Below are 17,919 nucleotides of genomic sequence, written 5' to 3'. Positions count from 1 at the left end.
TCTTCATAATACATCCTGCCTTTTGGGACAGAGCAGATATATAGTCACAGGTAACTCAGCACATTGTATATCTCTTCTATGTCGCTGATTAAAAAATCTCTTTTTTACATGGTGACAGATCTGTTTGTTTGAAATTTGGGGGCTTGGTATTCAGGTGAATTCACTCAGGTGAATGTGCCCTAAGGTCCTGGTTCTGTTCTCTGACCAGCTGAGTTAAACTTGTATAATTAGGTTTCTGGGGCAGTTACCCTGAGAAAGTGAAGCTGCAATTAGCTTATTTGCTGGCCGAACGTATGGCCGGTTGCTTGACTACCAGCCACGCCGTACCATATGGCACAACCCAACCGCATAGACCTTCGAGGGAAAAATGAAGCCAACATCCATTCCCAGCTCGGCCACCCGCCGGTACGGTTGCCGGGTCACTTAGACTCCAAACTTGGCCTGGCTTCGGGCTTTCTCCCCTCCCGAGGGAGCATTGCTCCCCAGGCTGCGGGCTCGTCCCACCGGCCCGAGCTCCCTCTGCCGGCTCCGGCCCCGCAGCGCCCGCCTGGGGGCATGCATCCCACCCGTGGGCATGCATCCCACCCGTGGGCATGCATCCCGCCCGTAGGCACGCATCCCGCCCGCGGGCACGCATCCCGCCCAGGGCAGGGCTGGGCAGGGTGTGCTCCCCCCCCCCGGGAGCATCCCTCCTCCCAGGCAAGCGCCCTAAGGGAGTCGGCGTTGCTGTCAGGTTTTGTCTTTGGCGGGTGCTTGTTGAATTATTTACATGGGAGTGGAAGGAGTCCAGCGCTGGGAGCGGGGAGAGGTTTATCCTGAACCAGCCAAAAAGTTGGTGTGATTGCGGTAGGCTCTGGAAGAGCCGGTAAGCAAAAAAGCCAAGCTTTGTGTTACTGGCCTGATTCAAGCGCAGCAGGGGTTTGAGCCAGGCTCAGCGCACAGTAGCACAGTGTCCTAACCTTCCTGTTCTTGCTGATCAGAATTACTCTGGTTTTTTTCTGGTAATTCATTTGGGAAAAATTCCCAATTTCCTAGGTAATATGTGTTGCTAGAGCTGCCTCATCCTTTTGTATCACGAGAAGCTTCTATTTCAGCAGATATTGAATTTTTCTGAGGAAAACCTACTGCACGTGCACATGCAGCTCCCCGCTAACCCTAAAAGGAAGCCAGGATGCCCGGGCAGATTGCATTTGCGCTAGAAATGCAGGCTGTGTCAGGAAAAGGCATCCCACTTCCATAGTTGCAACAAGCAGAAAAAATCCAGATGCATTAAGCACCTAATTTTGCCTGGGGATCCCTGCTCCTCAGTGCAGGAGGTGCTTCTGCAGAGCCCCACAGAAGTCTGGCATCAGTCTGCGCAAGCGGTGTCTGTGTGCCAGGGGGTTTGACTGCGAGCTCCGTGCGGGAGGAACTGTGTGTTGTTACGTATTTGTGCTCCACCTACCAGTATTTTTGATAATATTGCAAAGGCTTCTTGCTTTTCTTCCAAGGGAGCTCTTTCAGTGTGGTAGTCACGCAGAGGGTGCGGGGAAAGTCTCGTTCTGCTTCAGCCCTGCTGTCGGTGCAGTCCTTTTATTGCCACGGGTTTCCTGGCAAAGGTTTCATGGGTTTCAGCGTGCTGAACCCCAGGCTGTACAGGTGTGAGGCGTCCTCTGGTTTGCAGCGAGGTGGGAAAGGGCTGCTGCCCACTGTTCAGAAGAGAGGAAAAGGAGACAAAAGGTGGCACAGCAGCCACTTCTCTGTGCTGTAGTAAGTGACTTTTCTCCCCTCTTTTTGCATTGTCACAGCCAGAGCCAGAACTGCCAATTGATTATTAGGTTTAGGACCTTTTTTAAAAAAAATTTTTTTTTCCTTCTTTTGGGGAGGGAGAAAGAAAGGGAAGAATATTGGAGAGGACAGACCTGTTATCACCTCAGGAGATGCTGAGCTAAATCCTGAGGATTTTACTCAGGTTTTCTCTTGGGTAGGGATCCTTCTGAAGGGAACAGGAATTGTGCTAAACAAGGACTACCAGATTCAGTCCTATGGAATTAACTTACAAAGTTTTCCTGTGGGCGCAGAGACTAGTGACCTTCAAGCATGATTTAGAGGGTGCCATCATACAGGTTCAAAATAATGTTGGGGCTTTTTTTGTCTCCCCTGACAGTTTCTTTTTCTTTTTCCTTTTTTTTTTCCACTTTTTTTAAAATAACCTCTTTACAGAGTCCTTTCCCCAGCCAGTGGTCTTTCCTACAGCTGATTCCTAAAGTTTTACAGGATGACTTCCACATCCTGCCTTAGCAGCAGACTAATACCCGGGTTTGAATTACTATTGAATAAGCAGCAATGAAATCTCTATCAAAATAATCAGTAGTTCCAAAAACCACAAACAACAAAACAAGCAGAGTTGAACTAACTCAGCAAGACCATTCGTAGCATCAGGGACGGTGAGTCATTTTTCTTTTCCCTCCCTCAGCAGACTCCATCGCTGCCTCGCGCAGCCCCGGGGAGGGCAGGTGGAGTGGGTAGGGCATGACTTCAGAAAGTTAAAAAAAAAAAAAAAAGTAAGTCGACATCACTCAGGTCACGTGATGCAAAGGGACCAATGGAGGCAGGTTCTGGAAAGGGGAACAGTTAAATTTGTAATTTTGGTTGTGTGAAACACTTCTTTGGGCCTCATAAACAACCACAGAACCACAAGTTGGGTACAGAGGCAGTCACACAAGAGCGGGTCCGGGATATTGGTCAGCAGGCAGGGCGAATCGTTTTGACTGCAAACCACAGAGTTTCGTAGAGTGGTAAGCATCATCAACCACAACCGATCCGCTATTTTTTTTTTCTTTTTAAGAAACAATTTCAGAGTTCTTTTAGCAAAAGAACCTTATAATCCGCTTTGTGCTGCTCCTGAGGCACCAGGATAAAACAGCGTGATGGATGGGAGGAGGGTGGTAGCAATGACCATTCTTCATTTTTCACTCCCCAAGGTAGAAGAAATCATATATTCCTTCACTGTAAAGAGAGAGTGAGTTTTAAAGAGGAAACAATGGCTTCAAACAGCATATTTGAGTCACTTCCTTCTTACCAGCACTTCTTGAGAGGTAAGTGCCATTCAGACTTTCTAAATATACTTTTAACTTTCCCATACTTAACAAAATGCATGTTTGGAGAGTATCTGGGGACATTCTTGTAGTACATGCTTTTTCCCACTTCAGTTTTCTTTGAGGTGTTCTCATCGAAGCTAATATCTGAGCTTGCAGGAATACCATCTCATTACTTATCAGTCCCTTAAAGAGATTATAACAAGGACTCATTTAAGCTGTTCAAACAGCCATTGCATGCTTGTGAATTTTCTCTTCATAAATCAAAGTGTACTAGAATAACTCACATGAATTACTGCAGATACAATAGCAGTAGCACAAGCCCCTTTTGATTCTTTTTGGCAGAATTATGACTTTTTGAGCCACTGCCATGAAAAATGACAGACAACAGCATACGACACATATTACGGGCTGAAACACGGGGAGTGAGCAGCAAGCTGGTGTGTACAGCCAGCAGAGCGTGATGCTGTCTCACTTATGCTAGACCATCAGCCTGCGTAAAGGCATGTTCACCAGGGAGAGGTCAGAAAAGCTTAGAAACCTGCTTAAAGTTAGATGCAACTCAGGTGGCTCAGGAAAAGAAGCGGTGTGGATGAACTCAGAGTTTCTGTTGATGCCACACAGGTCTCGGATGACTGCAAATTATCGGCTGCAGCCACCCTTAGAGAAATGAAGTAGTCCTGTAAAGGCTGAGGCAGGGGGCTTGAAGGGCTTCAGCCAGAAATCTGTCTTTTTTCACTAGTGACCAAGCGTGCTCAGAGGCTCCTTCTAACATTCTCACAACCCCCTGTGGAGCTAATGGTTTAGTCATGGGTTATTCATACGGGTAAGCCAGGGACTGGCACGAGAAACTTGTCCGCTTCCTCGTAACTACCTTCCTAAATAGCTCATGCTACAGCTGAACTTTTCCCCTTTCCATGCAAACCCTCTGACTGCTCAAGCCCTTTTTGCAGCAGGGCTGTGCCTGTTCAGATGACAAGGTACACAAAGCCCGTTGCGGACCGCTCGTTGAGCTTGGCCGGGGTGCTGCCAGAGAGCAGCACTTCATAACTCTTTATAGTTACAAACTACATTTTCCCGGCCTCACTGGCGGTGTCGGTGTGAGTCATGAGTTATTCGTATTAATAAGCGGGCTGGGGAATGCGGAAGGCTTGTCCCAGCTGCTGTGTCACAACAAGCAGCGGCTCTGCCGGCACCCTGCAGCTCCTGCGGATCAGTGCTCCCTCGAGTGGGATGCGGGCGGAGGGCAGCCTGCCGAAACGCTAGCCCGCTCTCCTGCCTTGTTTCAGTTGTTTTTTTTCCCCACCATGTCAAAAGTTTTTCTACATCTGTCTTTCCTGGCACCGGAGGAGAGCTGAATCACAGCGAGCTGCGTGAGTCACTCGGGGTCGCAGCACCTTTCAGCCTGGGCAGGGGAGATGCTGAAGGGTGAGCAAGAAGTGGCTAGCTGCTCTGCGGCGCTCGCAGAGCTGACATTTCCTCAGCACCCCTACCAAGCAAAGGAAGCAATACTGCTAGAATAACAAGAAGGATCTTCCTGCATTTCGTCAGCCTTTTTTTTTTTTTTTTTAGCTCACTCAACTGTTTACTGTTTAATCTGTAGAACAGGAAGACTTATTGAGGAAATTTTGTGCTTCTGATAAAATAACAAACAGAGTGAACCTCATGGGGCAGTGCTTGCAGCGAGTGCCAGAGCACAGCCAGCCCACGGGACGGGCTGGGGACAGCAGAGGCCGTATTACGGGAAGGAGCCCAGAGAGCCTGTGAGCAGCTGGTTGGAGGCCAAGGACTGATTTGTCCAGAAAAGGAGGAGTGTAATTAAAGCTAGTTAATCCAGCAAGTGATTTAGCTCAATTCTCCAGAATGGATTTTATTATCCTCCTTGTTACTGTTCTCGTTATTGTCGTTAATGTTACTTAGTACCAGTATTTTATGTTTCTTTGTGGACTAGGCTAGAAGTCTTGCGCTAAATACCTTAAGATATTCATCCAGTTTTATCAATCCAGGTACAGATCCTGGTACATACCCAGCACAAACAAGATCAAACTCCTGCTGTACAGTGCTAGAAAAGCTTGGGCAACAGCACTTCAGTTGAGTTATAAAGCAAATGTTTCATCATTGCGAAAGAATATTGTGTTTGAACATGGAAGGCTGTGACGGCTTTCCAGCAGTTCCCTTTTTGCTCCTTTCTTTACTCAAATGAACTTCGCACAATTTCAAAATCCTGGGTGCAGCAAAAGTAATGGTTGGGCCTCAGAGCAAGAAAAATAATCATCCCTAGGGGCAGCTGTTCTCACCCGTATTTCTCAATAGTGTTTACATAGACTGGTCATTCGAAATGTCCAAAACCGTCTCTCTTCTTTTTTTCCCGCCAAAATTTATTGCACTTTCTCTCTTAACTGAAATCGTGAGGTAAAGGGAAAAATAACAAGTTGTTTTCTGCCATGGATTTCACTTTATCAGTCCATGCAGTTCTCTGAGAAGGAAATCCATAACTCTTTTTTAGCCTGATACTATGTGAAAATTGGGAAAAAAAGAGGGGAGTGGGGAAGCAGAACCATTGTTCCAGCCCCTGCAAGCAGTGACAGACGTAGAAAGCCTGACATATTAATTGAATGTGGTACACCACAAAGGATATGGCCCTTTTTCTATCACACCACACCAGGTCCTCGCTTCTGCCGCTAGGTAAAGAAATTAGGATTACACTGAAACCTCCAGTGGCGTGCTCTGCATGCTGAACACATTCGAATGCTTGCCGGCTCTGCTTTTAATGATGGCCTTATTTTCCTAATGGCCTCTCTCAGTTTACAGTCTGGGCTTGGTGTCAGGAGTACAGGGTAGGAGCATTTCTAAGTGTCTTGCTGCAATGCAACCCACAGAAGAACATCACTCCATCTCTTTCTCAAACCTAGGACTGCATCAGCAAGGCTGTAGTTTAAACTTTTATTCTAGCAAGATTCATAGTATAAAGGACAGATTTGCTGGTTTTATTGAGGGTTCCACACAGCTTCATGTGTGTTGGCTGGGTCAACACAGTGATATCTTTTGGGCAGGGGGACCAAAACGAGACCTGTTGGAGAGTCTTGTATTAAAGAGTGCACATATAGTTTTTTAAAGAGTACCTAGATAATTACATGATATCGTCCCACCCCGTAACTTCTTTTAACTTCTTAAGGGTGTTAAACTGTACTGTAAGGTTTCCCAATAATTTTGCCTGCAAAGGAAGACAGAATAACTGATCTTTTTGCAGGGTTTTTATGGGGCTCTAAATAGCATTAGGCATAATATTTTCCAGGAGGGCCCTTTTTCCTCATTTTTCCTTTTGCTGCAAGGTCTAATTATTTCAATATGCAAAGAAGATTACTCCTAGTTTTGCCTTTATTGTATTTTTTATTAATTAATCGAGGCAATGAAGACTTGTGGTGCAACATTTTGTTGGTTTCTTATCAAATGGAAATGAACTCCAGCAGAGCACTTTTACAACATGGAAAAATACACTGTGCATACTTTCTTCTTAGTTCTAATATGCCAAGTAGCGCCCAGCCATTGTGGGTTTCGTCCTTTGCAAATGCTAAACAAAACTGTAGCAAGAAGCCCTTCCTGCTCTGAAGGGCTTCCCTGTCAGGACCCATGGACACCTATACCTAAGCATACTGCTTCTCATTGAAAGTTAGTGGCTCTGACTTGCCTTATGATGGGATTTACGTTGGTAGATGCCTGAAGTTCCTGGCACTGTATGTGAGTGGAGGGGTGAGGTGATTGGAGGCCCCCTGTTATCCAAGTCTACATCTGCAGTCTCACACTCTCGGCATATGAGACCTTCCTAGGAGTAAATGTTTGTCTGCAGAGGGTGCTGCGTGAGGAGCAGGGTAGCAAGTTGATAATGATTTCAGCCATCTAGAATTGGTGACATTAGGAGAAGTGGTCATATACTAGAAGTAACTCTGCCAAAGACACATTTCTCTGGGAGAACACTGCTGTGTATTTTCATTCACTCGCCCAGTAGAAGAAACATCTCTTTTCACAACAGCATAAACTACATTGTCACTGTGTAAGGGTGAAAGTTTTCCAGCACTTTTTCAGACTGCCTGAACTGTAACAAAGAGTTAATTTGTGTCAGCGTCATAAAATACTAACTACATCTTGTGAATAGGAAATTGAACTAAAGCTCATAAAAACCTTGGCTTACTAGAAGAAAAATCTTGTACACTGTCTGATTTACACAGCCTTCTCTCTGTTTGAGCTTTTTTTCATTTAAAAGCCTTGAGAAACATTGCGAGACCTGAACACAGGAATTCCTGTGAAGCAAGGGGTAAAGTATCTGACAGAGATGAATACACTGCTTTGGTAAGATCACGAGATTTTATCCTAGGCCAAAACGTTAGACTGAGTGTTCAACCAGTCACACTCAGCGTAGTGATGTGTTGTGATGACAGTCTTAGCAAGGACTTAGGGTTATGACTGGCTTGCAGATCCCCCAGATTGGCTTGCCCTTTATCATGTGGCCATTAATAAGAGATTATTGGATGGCAGCTCTGCCTTGGACTGTGTTTTACCACAAGAGACAAACTCCAGCTCTGAGGTAGCTTTCTGGTGGGAAATAAAAGTATCATCTTCCCCACAGTGCCGGTGTATGCAATATGAATAGAGAATAAACTGCATTTTTTTTCATTATAATCATGGTTTAGTTTGACTGCTAAGGCATGACCCCAAAAGAACAGTCTGCTTATCTTTAAATGCATATGAAGGCCGGTGATATTGGCAAGTTTATGAAAGTAATTTATGAATTCCTGCAGAATTTTACTTCAGAACACGGAATGAGTATCTATCTGCATCATCCTGTTATTTGAGAAGGGAGAGTCTATACCTAAATCAAGGGTAGCAAAGAAATTACTGTTCTTGGATTTAGAAATAGACATACTTGCTTTTAAAAGCTAAGCAGGAGCAATCCTAAAGAAACAGTGAAGGGATTTCTCTGTAAAACTATGAGGTTGGTCCACCAACAAGCGAAGCTCATCCGACTTTGACACCCTGTCACATGCAGAGGGGACGTGCTGGGTCCCAGCAGTCTCTGCAGCACCTCTGAAGCGGTGCCCGGAGGGCCGGGCAGGGGTGTTAGCCTAAGGTCCTCTTGTACTGCTGTGCTGAGCAAGGGTGAAATGCAGAGCGGGCTCAGGAGCTAAGGGGGAATGCCACCTGCAGGAAAAAGTTAGGGTGGGCTGGTGCTCTGCAGAAACTGACGGCTGCGGTGCCTCGGTAAGTGATAATTTGAAGTTGCTCAACCCTGTGACAAGACAGGGAAACCTGTCTTCCTCCTGCACGCGTGGGGCAAGGATTTGCATACGGAAGGCCGCCACAGAGTACCTGGCTGGCCCTGGTAGCTCGGTGGAGGAGGAGGGCTGCACCACGCAGCTATAATGACCTCCGTCAGAGGCTTGGGCTGCTTGTGCCGAAATGCGTGGGTGCCTGATGGGCTGCTGGGTGAGGGCAGCAGTACAGGTCCAGCAGCGCTGGCAGGAGGGAAAGGAAGAAGTAGCTCTGGCTCTGGGTAAGAGGATGGATTGAGGCTGGCTGGAGAGGGACCACCCGCTCTTTGAATCCAAATCCTGCCTGGCACCTCTGTCTTCCCTGTGCCAGCGCAGGCCTCCCGGATGCAGGGTGTGAGTTTAAATTGGGGTGTGCAGCGTTTTGGGTGGAGTGGCTGCCCTGAGCATCAGGCTGCGCACAGAGACGAGGCATTCCAGTGGGGGAGCTCAGGACAGGCCACGCAACCCCTTCACTGCAGGGCCATGAGCCTGACAGATTCTCTGTGTTCCTGCAGATTGCAGTGTGCAAGGATGTATTTGCTCAGATTTTTTTCAATTTTTATTTATTTACTTGTGTTTTCTGTTTGTTTGGTTTTTTTCCTAAAACAACTCTGATAGTCAACTCACCCACTCACTCCTATTCCTTTCTCTGTGCTTAGTCAATAGGGCAAAGTGTAGTGGAATTTTTTTTAAACAGTGGGTGATTACAGCCTAGAACTCATTGCCATAAAATACCATTGAAACCAAGAGTTTAGCAGGATTCTTAAAACAGCTGGGTCTGTATATACATAACAATTTCTTAATATGTACCAGCCAGGTAAAGAAAAAAGAAGCTTTGGAAGGGTTAAGTTCTCCCTTCATCTCTCACTGTCATATTTCAGAGCACAAACCGATCTCTGTTAAAGCTTGGAAAGAAAGCTTTGCATGTTAGCAGGTCTGTCATCTGCAAAATGAATTGCGGCTTCCTCCATGACATCTGGTACTGGCCACGGAGAGAGACAGACCACTGGCTATGAATCACCGGTCTGAGAGAAGGACATGAAAACATTACACTACCTCATTACCTCTTCTGTCGTCTTAAGAGAATGGATAATATTTGTATAGACTTGAGTCAGCTTCCCAAATAGTAGATGAGTAGTAGGGATATCTCCTCTCTGAAGTGTATTAACGAACGGTATGGGGTGACGACAGTGGTTGTGTTTGGGGCAGTACAGCACCTACAGAGGTCTACAGCATATTGGTGAAGTCCATGTATGCATCAGCATATCCACAGTGATACTGAAAGCAAGACATGTCATGCTTGCTGCCAGTGGAAAGGAGACTAGAAATTATATATACAGATTCCCAATGTAATCGATTTTCAAAAGAAATGCCTTTTCTTCCACTTAGGTCCCAGCAAAGTAAGGCCTGGGCTTACGACCAAGATACATTTTAGTCCAAAACATCAAATTCTCTATAAAGATGTATTCAGACAATTGAAACGGGAAAAAAAAAAAAAAGGCATAGAAGAACTGACTGTGAAAGCAGGGAAGTAGAGTGTGATGGTAGCTGCTACCTGGTAGAGTTTCCAATTCATCCTTAATACTGTCCGCAGGGCTCACCACTTCTGCTTGCAAGTGAAACTCTGAGAAATTGGGTAGTTTCACTTCATGAAGATCTGTGAGAACATTTTCTCTGGCTTTGACCTATCTGGGTTTTTTTTTTCAGCCTGTGCTTTTTGTTTTGAGTTTCTGATTCCAGTGAACCTGAAAGCAGTCCAAGTTAGGGGCTTGGGGCTTTTTCTTTTGCCTTCTGAGTATTTTGTCTTGCAGCGTTTTCTGTTGTCTCATTTCACACTGAAGCTGTGATTTTGAGATGTGCTCAGAAGCTGCCCTTCGTTAGGGTTTTGACTGTAAGTTGAAAGGCTTGCCTCTCTTACAAATCTTTTTGTGAATGCAGTGTGAAGAAATTTGAAACCTGTGAAGTTCTATGTGATTTGCTATAAACATTTCACTCGGCTGTACTTAGGGCAAGCCCTGCAATCCTCGTCAAATCAGCAACCTCAGAAGGCATTGACCCAGCCCTTCAGGTACCTTTTTGTGATCTTTAAAAGAGAAAGATGACCATTTGCAAAATACCTTGCGTGTTTGGGGTGAAGCGGCACAGTGTGGGGCTGAGCATCTGTTTCCTTTGTGATAAATGTCTTGCACCTTCTCAGCCCCGGCACTGCCTGCGTCTCTCATAAGTCCATTTTCTAGCCAGTTTTATGGCATGCACCTGCGCCGTGGCAGCCAGATGCGTACCGCGCAAGTATCAGGGCATTTACAGAAGCATTGAACAAGCACTGAAGGATGCTGAGCTCCGTCAGCATTGCTAAAGCGCCTTGCAATTGCCTGCTTTGGCGAAGGCAAGCACTGCGAGTGTGCTGAGCGGGGGCTGAGAGTGGGGTGTCACGGCCTCTGCAGTGGGCAGACCAGCCTCCTTGCCTATAAGTGCTCAGGTGTCTGCACTTACTGCAGTATCAAAGGCTAGTGGAAGGCAAGCTGGCACAGCAAAACGAAGGCTTTCATCTGTCTAGCAAGGATAACACAGACAGATGCAATCGCCTGGGTGTAAGTCACTGCCAGCCAGCCCCTGGAAGACATCAGTACACACCGTGGTGGTGAGCAGGGGTGGGAGACATACCTCTGGGTTTTCACTACTGTTATTTATACAGGCTGGGTAGATTTAAGCTAGCACTGCTTTACTCCCACATGCCTGCAGACACGCTTCCCCTTTTCTCTGTAGACATGACCAGGAGCAGAAAGCATGCCCCAGAGTCAATTCTTAGGAGAATATCCTGGCTCCACCCAGACAGGGACAAAATGGCCATCAACTGCAGTGGAGCTGGGTCTGTCTTTTAGGAACAAAGAAACCTGTGAGAAAAACATGAAGTTGTGAATAAGACTGGAGGTGAATTCTGAATGCCAGTGTTGACATGGAGTCTGAAAGAAATGTAGCATTAAGGTGCAAGCGTAATTCATGTGACTCCAAGTAGCAGAACTATGGCTTGAGAATGAAAGTTTTTGTCTCTTTTACTTCGGAAATATTGGTGTGGAACAATTATTTATGGCATATTATGCACAGTTGTAGAGGGAGCTTTGAGTTGGCTGGGATTTTTCCTCTGGTCGGTAGCTGTTGGTTTGTATTTAGCTTGTGCATCAAGGGTGTACACCTCACCCAGTAGACAGGTGAGGTGTATTTCCTCACTGAGCACTGAGGAGACACTCTGAAAGAAGCACTCTTTAGCATGTACCATCTCCTGGTCTTATAGGGACAGGAATTCTGTGAGTGCAACCACAGCTTTGGTAAGCAACCCTGAAAGTGTTTTCTGAGTAAGAGGCAACGAGGAGGAGGCCTCACCTGTGCGGTCAGTCTCCACACAGCAAGGCTGCCGTGGCTGCTGACCATCTGTCCATGTTGCACATCATCCTGAGCAAGATACTGACATGAGACTACATGCTACGCCCAGTACATAGGAAGTGCAATTTATTTTACAATACGGTTACTAGATAATATCAGACTTCTGTAAAATGCTTCTGTTTTTCAGGACCTATATGTAAATGAGCTTTGGGTTTTGCATAGGCAGGGTGTAAGAGAATTCATATTTGGAAGATATGCTCAAGTTAAGACCTCATTAACCCCATTTGCACAGGGGTCAGCGAATCAGCTACTGCAATATAGAGTGGTTTAACTGATCCTATATACATTGTCCAAATGCTTTGCAAAGAAATTCAGTACCACTTAGTCAATCGCATCTCTGTGGACTCTGGGTCAGGGAGCTGTGGAGGTTATTTCATGCGGGGTCCTAAGCAGACCTACATCTGCCAGATAGCTGAGCTCGCTTCTACATTAGCCTGATTCCTGTTTTGTTGCCACCATTTCATCTGAACCCAAGCTTGGGGACAGATAGTGTGTGGAAAGCGTTCTGCTCATGACTCCAGCTAGGGAAATGGGGTGAGCCTGGCAACTCGTGAGGTAGGTCACCCTCTTGCTAGAGAAAGGACAGCACAGAGAGCTGCCATGTGGTTTGCCCTCCACATGCTTTCTAAGGACCTCCACTAACACAGCCTGGAGAGATGGCCACCTCTGAAAGGAAAAAAGACACCTTAGTCTCTGCACCGATTCTCTCTTTAGCTTCTGCACCAAGCCTGTAAAAAGTGATAATATATGGTGCTAAACACCCACACATTTTTCAGACTAAGCATAAAATAACTTGCATATTGAAACGAAGATTCAGGTCTCATATATGAACAGTACCTTATTCTGGCTGTACCTCACTGCATTGGAGAAAATTATTTGCTTTTCTAAATGAAGCGGGGTGTTTCAAGTACAGTATGTTGGGCTACTGTGGAAGCTAAAGAATGTGAATGGCTTGCCTAGGTAAAAAGAAAAAGCAATAGGACAAACTTCTTGAGTTCAAAAGTGGTGAACCACTTAAATTTTAGTGTAACAACCAGAACTTTTATTGTTGTGTTTTGTTTTTGCTTTTTTTTTTCTCCTAATAGGGATTGCAATGCAAATAGTCGGTGTTTTTGTAGTTTCATATGCAGTCCAAACAAATTTGAGTACTACTTTTCAGGAGTAATATTATTTTATAATGATGTTTTTAGGTGCACCTATTTTACGCTATGCAGCAGAAAAGGTACATTAGGCCCAACAGCTTCTTTCCTTTACTATGTAGGAATAATCTTTACCAGTATGAACACTTTTATACCTATATAAGTCCATTCCCATTTCGGAGAGTGCTCTGCTGTAACTAGACATGTACCAACATGAAAAGGGATTTACAGCTCCCCTGTGGAGTGAAGTTATGTCATTAGACAGATGACTATACGAAGAAAGATGATTTAGGTTCACATTTTACTGGGGCAATTAAAGCAGCCCAGTATTTTGCATACATGGCACCTGGTCCCAGAGCCAACGAAAACAGTGGAAGACCTAGCTGATATCCTTGGGCATTGGACAAGACCCGTGATGGCTGTTCTCCTCCAGATAAGGGTGTTAACAACCTGAAGTCATATTGCTGATGGAACAGGTCAGCAGTCCCTGTTCGCACAGCTGTCCTTACTCCCTCGCACATGTGAAATACGGAGGGGTGAGGCTGGCTCCCTTCTGTGCCACAACCTGCCTTTTCTTTGGAGTGGCATCCCGGCGCTTTCTGCCCTTTTTACCCTGCTCGCAAGAGCTGCTGAATAAAAAATGGCACCGTGCAAGTCAGAGATCGCATTTTCAGTCACCTGCCAACGGACCGGCTCCCTTTTACAGGCTCATAAGGGCAGCCCCCTCCCGCTCCTTTCCTCCCTCTAACAGCTCCGTGCTTCGGGCACGTCCCCGGCCCACCTGGAGACGGGCGCAAAGCAGCTCCGTAGGCCTGCGTCCTCCAGGTTTCGGTGTGTTGCTGCTTTGACTAAACCGCACCAGTTGGAGAACAAAAGTGCTATTTAAACAGAAGTGGTTGGAGGTTTTTCAGGCTGTCTCATCTCCCCTTTCAGCCTTTAGAAAAGCCCACTCTAGCCAGAGGGATTAGGAAATACAACAGACCCCCACTGTGTCTGAGGGGATTAGATGGTGTCGTACAAGCTCAGAGCAGCGGCTGGACAAAGCGAGCGCCCTTGGTCTGCCTGCTGCTTTCATGGAGTCCTGCAAAGGGCATGGGGGAGCCAGGGCTGTCCCTGCTCCCTGCCCGGGGTCTGGGCGTCCTGCCGTATGGCTGGGAGACGGCTTCCCCATCGGGCATTTCCACCCGTCCTACGCTCTGTTCAGAAGTAAGAGCAAAACCTCACGTTTTGCTCCACAGTACCTACAGGTAAATAGGAGCTCCTTCACGGCAGCAGCAGGGTTTGGCTTCACAACCCTGGGCCAGCTAAAGTAAGTAGAAAGAGGAGAAAGGGTCTTTCTTGATAAACAGGTTTTCAACACAGTTTTCATCTTCAGCTTATGAATTCTCTCCCTGTCAGACATGATCTTATTTATTCTTTATTTATTCTTTTCTAATTTCTTCAGCGAATACTGCTCAGTCTCCAGCTTGTTCATGAGCAAATCCTGGTACACCCCTCAGTCCCCACAGGAGGGGCTTCCCTGCATGAGTTGTGCAGCTGCCGACTGAGCAGCACGCACAGCTAACCAAGGCAACACAAGGTGCCAGCTCAGTAGGTTTTCTCCCATGTACATGACTTAAGCCAGTAATTGAGCATTTCTTCCTAAAACCGTAGCCTCCTCTGAAGGCCCAGGCTAATACAACTTGTTCACACAGCTGTCTTGGTAAAAAAAAAAAATCCCAAACATGATTTAACAGAAATTTGTTGTCAGATTCTGACTTGTTTTCAAGGAAAATCTTTTCACTGTTCCCCAAATTCCTTTCTGTCTGAAGTCCCTCACTTGTTAACATCTCAGACCCTTTTCTTGCAAGGTCTTGTTGGAAATTTTTTTTTTTCTGCAGGAAATACAAGCAACATTAAGGCATCCCTTATTTGAAACTGCAGTTCAAAGAGAGATTGGAATCAGAATTAGAAAAATAACCTATATAAAAACATTAGCTGTCCTATTTTAGGAGATAATTAGCTGTAGCAAAGTCTCCCTCACTTATGTTTCCTTGGTGAGAAAACAATCTACCTTGTCATTGAGGTTTTTATAAAATGCTGCTGTTTGCAACATTTGCCACGAACAAATTAACCCAAACATTTCTAGTGTATGACTTACATTGCTAATTTTGCTGCTAGTTTTCATTTCTGCGTCTGGAGATGAAAATGCCTTCAGTTATCACATAGTGAAGGGAAAAAAAAAACGGGGATCATATATTTGACTGCTAAGGAATGTGCATGAAAAAAATCCATACCAAGCATTTCTTTTCAGCACCTAGTGCAAAGGAGGGTGAGAAAGTCAGGAGGAGAGCAAGAAGGGGAAGAAGTATTTTATTGTGTGGCAGAAGCAGCATGCCTGATTGAGCCCTTGTATTAGCAAAGATACTTTTCTGCAGCAAACCCCTGGGACATAGTACTACTTCCACTGGGTACTTCATTTTCTAGCTTGAATAGGGCACACTCCCAACCAATTGTAGCTGACACAATTTCGGGGGATTGGTGGGTGATGGAGACATCAGCCCCAGCTGCTGACATTTGAGACACAGGTGCTTGGAGCTGCCTTTGCCAGCCAGCCAGCCAGAGCCAGAGTAATGCAATATAGGCAACTCCCACAGGTTGTGCTCCAAGAATAATCCACTGGCATTTGTTCTGTTTTTTTTAGAAGTTTGGTGTTTGAACTAAGTCCCCCGTTGTTCATAATGTCATCCTACCAGCTTATTAAATTATCGACCTTTTCTTCACTGGTGTCTTCCCACTTTGATTAGAACTAAATGGATACAGGTGGCCAAAAGAAACCATGCTTCTGTGCCTAGCACCTGGTACCAGCCCCCTTTGATCATGATGTCTGCAGCCTCATCTCCTTCTAGTTGATACAGAAAGTCAAAAAGGGATGGAAGGACTGGCTTCATGTGGTGCTGGTATGCAATCCTACTCTTTAATTTCTAAGCTTGCAGATAGTCCTGAGACAACATGTTGTGTATTTGGTCTTTTCTATGTAAGTGGTGAATACGCCTACAGGGTTTCTGATTTTTTTTTCCCAAAATCTCAAGTTTAGTACACTGTGTGTAAGGTACCGTGGGATCAACAGGTGTGTGTTTCTGTGGGTTCTTGCTTTCCTTTTTCCAGCTTCTCCTAGAAGGCTTCTGCACAAGACTTAGCCTGTTAGGCTAATTTTGGTAATGCAATGAAATCAATGCAAAGCTCAAAGGTGGTGTGTGCTGGGTGTGGGAGGGAGAACTGAGGTAGGAAAAAAGAGAAGTATTTCTAGACTAGTTTCTTAGCCTTTTACATTTTCATGTTTAGCATATGGTAATAGACGTGAAACTTGGTAGGCAGCTTGTGTCAGAGTTCTGATGCAAGTTATGATGTGGTAGATAAAAAGTGATGCAGATATTAAGCTAAAGGGTTGGTTCAAGTACTAAAGGTTATACCTGCAGGATTTTTTTTTTTCTTTTTTAATCCTACTGTAGCATTACCTTTCATTGGGCTTTACAATAAATAAATAATATTGATCATGCTGGCTTGCGTTCTGCAGGGGATATCAGCACAGTATGGGGTATGTCCTTCATCAAACCAGAAACCCTTTGCAGCGCTAGTCGTTACTTTCTTTGTGAGACAGCGTTGGACCTCTGTGTTGCTGTGCCTGAGCCCTATGCAAGTTTAGGATGCTAACACAAGACTTTTTTAGTGTTGTTATTTGGGAGATAGTTGGAACTGGAGCATGCCAAGACATGTCTTGAGCCACAGCGGATGTTAATGATGTGACCAGTGACATCATAAAAGTTCTTGTCGTGTTGTTAAGGAATTGTTGGGGAAGCACTTAGGATAGGGATGGATTGAGATTTCCCTCAAACACTGCGGGTAATTATGCTGTGTGTATTAACTCTATTAAATCCAAACGTTCTCATCATGTTGTTAATGTGGGCCTTCCCCACAACCAGTATAATGTGGTAAAAGCTCTCATGCTACTGGGGCTGCAGGAAGCTTCTCATGAGAATTTGTTGTGTTCTTTTCTGGGTAAGCCTTGCTTCACTGGGAAATTTCAAACGGCTAATTTGAGTTGTTTGATTGAAAGCGTGCAAAACCACTAAAAAATCTTGTCCATGGAAATGCTGGGCTTATGGTAAGATTTCAGACAGAAGCATCCCGCATTCAAGGCAAGTCTAGTTTGATGCATTTAAAAAACCAAGATGTGCTGTCTTAAGCAGAAGTAGTGAAGGCTGATTTCCTACAGACATGGGTCTTGTGGCTGCATTCTCTAACATCCGATAAGGCTTTAATCTGATCGAAGGTTTTTCTCTTCCTGAGGAATCTCTAAAATCTCTCTTGGGCGCCCTTCAGCTGGGAGCACTGACAGAGCCTCTCTGCTACTGCCATGTTTTCTGAAAGCCATAGGAACTTAAGACCACTTCTGTTCTATCGAATTTAGTTAAAGTTGGCCCACAAACCACAAAAGCTAGGGGAAGTACAGAGAGAATGGGAGCGATCACATAAGCACTGCCTTCACAGAAAAGCAGGCTGATAAAGGAGGTTTGCAGTCCAGTTTGGCATGCACTGGGCCAAAGTGATACACAAAGATAGTCAAATACGTTCAGAAGCTGCTTAAGCTACTCCGGGAATAGCATGCTCCTCAACTTCATGGATGAAGAACGAGGAAAGAGTGGTTGTATCAGAAGTCCAGGGGAGAGAGAAGTGGAAACAGAACCTCAATTTTTTTGACTTACAGTTCTAAGCCTGACTATCTACAAAATGATCTCTTGCTTACTTTGAATTTCAAATCTGATCAAGTAGATGTTTTCATCAGAAAGTTACCTTAGCATTGCATTCATTATTTCAGGGCTCGGATATTGTACATCTCCAGCAGCAACTGGGCAATCCAGTTCATATAGCAAACCATAAAGACAATCCAGGAAAAAATGTTTTCCAATTACTTTT

The 17,919-nt window shown here is 45.2% G+C and overlaps 1 protein-coding gene across 4 annotated transcripts in view; it reads left to right on the top strand.

Moving 5' to 3' along the window:
* Nucleotides 1-2,666: 2,666 nt before the first annotated feature.
* Nucleotides 2,667-17,919, top strand: part of RUNX1 (RUNX family transcription factor 1) — a 174,841-nt gene continuing 159,588 nt past the window's right edge. For all 4 annotated transcript variants that reach the window (XM_087758225.1, XM_087758224.1, XM_087758223.1 and 1 more), the window contains exons 1-2: nt 2,667-2,777; nt 2,964-3,077. In XM_087758225.1, the coding sequence (XP_087614351.1) occupies nt 3,023-3,077 (55 nt within the window). In that variant the 5' untranslated portion in view covers nt 2,667-2,777; nt 2,964-3,022. The remainder of the gene's footprint in view (nt 2,778-2,963; nt 3,078-17,919) is intronic.

This window comes from Nipponia nippon, unplaced genomic scaffold (assembly GCF_047370975.1).
Source record: "Nipponia nippon isolate SJK-2023a ecotype South Korea unplaced genomic scaffold, ASM4737097v1 scaffold_2, whole genome shotgun sequence".
NCBI lineage: Eukaryota > Metazoa > Chordata > Aves > Pelecaniformes > Threskiornithidae > Nipponia > Nipponia nippon.
The sequence above is the reverse complement of the archived record's forward strand: the minus strand, read 5'-3'. Positions and strand labels throughout refer to the sequence as shown.